Here is a 2,184-nt window from a genome sequence, read left to right on the forward strand (position 1 = left end):
CCAAGATAGCTGATCATGGAGCAGCTGAATGCCTTGGATTAGAAAGCACTGGATTTCTTGGTTCTGCTACAATTTCCATTGACTACCAGCATTCCAACTTTCTAAATATTCCTTTATATGTGGTTCAGAGTTTTGGGACCTGCTACTGAGCCTGCTTGGTCCAGTTTTCTGTGTTGTTGCTCATGGAGATCCTCACTGCCCTTCTAACCTCTCCACCATCTTGTTTGTTCTTCCACATATATATACTCTTAAGAATTGCTACTTTAGATTAACTAATCAGTCATATTTCTAAAAAAAGTCACTATTAACTGAGCTTTGAGAGAAATAGTAAGTTTTTCATTAATGGCAAAGCCATTCTGTTGGCCTTCAGACATGAGGTTACAAAGCAAGAACTAACTAAAAACAGGATGGTGTATGGAAAAATCTAGGAACTGCCATTGGAGATAGATTAAAATAACCAAAGTAAAGAAAAGAGAAGTCTGTAGAATATCTAGAATTTCAGGTATTAAAGGAAATTTGCTCTAAGATGAAAAATGAGAATAGATATTGAAAGTACCATTGATGGAAAATTCCAGTTATTAAATAAAAAAACTTTCTTTTTATCAATTCTACAAAGACTAAATTAACTTCTCTGGAGCATTTAGGTATTAGGATTTAACTATCTTTGGACTAAAGTCAGTTGAGTTCAAATTATAGGACCCTCAGAAAATATATGTAGAAAGACCCTTTTCCTTTGATTAGAGACTTCTTCCTTTTGTGAACCTCCTGCAATGCAAAAGAACTTTGACAGAGATGTTTGATTTTTCTTATTCAGTCTCAAATTAAATTGGTTCTTTCTAGACCTACTTATTCTCACTGTTACTAAATATGTCCCCTGGACCAAACTGGAAAAGCCACCTTTTGAATCTTGAACCAGGTATTTTCTTTTAAAAAATAAGTAAAAAAGAAAGAAAACCTCCCTTTAATATTGATGTAGTATGTTACATTTTGTGTGAAAATCTCTATGTGAGATTTCCAAGATTTAATGGTTAATCTTTTAAGTCTTGTTGCTTTAAAGAAGCACAAAAAAGGACAAACTGATGGCATATATATCAAAATTTAAAGTGGTAATTTTATTGAGTAAAGTTCTCATTACAAAAAGGAATCTAATTCATATAAGTCTATTTTCTAGAGGTTTTATATAATATATTTCTATGGTGACATTTTTGAAAAATGTATCTTTACCAAGAAGCATCTTGGGTTAGGTAAATATTGTGACTTCTCTTGCCACATATTATGTGGTGACTATTTTTGGTAAGGTAGAAGGTCAGAGAAAAAGAGGAAGACCCCCAGTGAGATGGATTGGCAAAGTGGCAGCATCAATGTCTCCAGCATGGCAACAATTGTGAGGTTGGACCAGGATCGGGCAGTGTTTTTGTTCTGTTATGCATAGGGTCACTATGAGTCAGTACCAACTTGATGGCACCTGACAACAACAATTTATGCTATAACTAAAATGTAAATTAATTGATCAGATGGTTTCTTTAAGATAATTTATACTAGAAAAAGTGTTATTATATTGATTTTTTTAATTTATCAGATTCATACCAGAACTGAAAGCTAAATTGGTACAAGAAGCAAAAGTCAATTCACTCAAAAAGTCAAAAGAGAATTATAAAGAAATTGAACTTATGAAAGATGAAAGAAAAACAATATATAGCAGAACACAGCTAAATACTTCAGGTTTGGGGAAGGTAAGAAATTTAGTTTTCTATTTAGTCAGTAAAACTGTATTATGGTTAGCATTCATGTAATAAAATTAATGTTTCATGACTCAGATTTGTGTATATCTATTTCAGGAAATAGAAAAAGAAAAAAAGTCCAAGGAAATCAAAGTCAGAGTTATTAAAATCAAAGGAGAGAAAGGAGATAATGCAGAACCAAAAAAGATAGCTTATGAAGGCGGGCATTGTCAACAGGATGCAACTGAAAATGTTCATTCTGTGTTTCAAGATGCAAAACCTCTAATCATTGAACCACCAAACTCTGTCAGCCCCAGCATTTGCTCTAATGGCATGAAAGAAGATCCACATGCTGGAAGTTCTATGGTGATGCCACCCATCAATTTAACCAATAGTAATTTCATGGCTACAAATTCGAATTCAAATCTCACCCACTCTAATCCAAGGTGAGTTGTAACAAGGA

At 33.2% G+C, this 2,184-nt stretch overlaps 1 protein-coding gene across 1 annotated transcript; it reads left to right on the forward strand.

Annotated features, from left to right (window-relative positions):
• Nucleotides 1-1,579: 1,579 nt before the first annotated feature.
• LOC102828220 (cyclin-dependent kinase-like 3-like) lies at nucleotides 1,580-2,171 on the forward strand (the record flags this gene model as incomplete). The annotated part of the gene is made up of 2 exons (XM_006872942.1): nucleotides 1,580-1,733; nucleotides 1,839-2,171. Coding segments are annotated over 2 exons (487 nt in total), but the record flags the coding sequence as incomplete, so codon positions are not given.
• Nucleotides 2,172-2,184: the final 13 nt, after the last annotated feature.

The sequence above is a fragment of the Chrysochloris asiatica genome, unplaced genomic scaffold, assembly GCF_000296735.1.
Source record: "Chrysochloris asiatica unplaced genomic scaffold, ChrAsi1.0 scaffold00215, whole genome shotgun sequence".
NCBI classification, from domain to species: Eukaryota; Metazoa; Chordata; class Mammalia; order Afrosoricida; family Chrysochloridae; genus Chrysochloris; species Chrysochloris asiatica.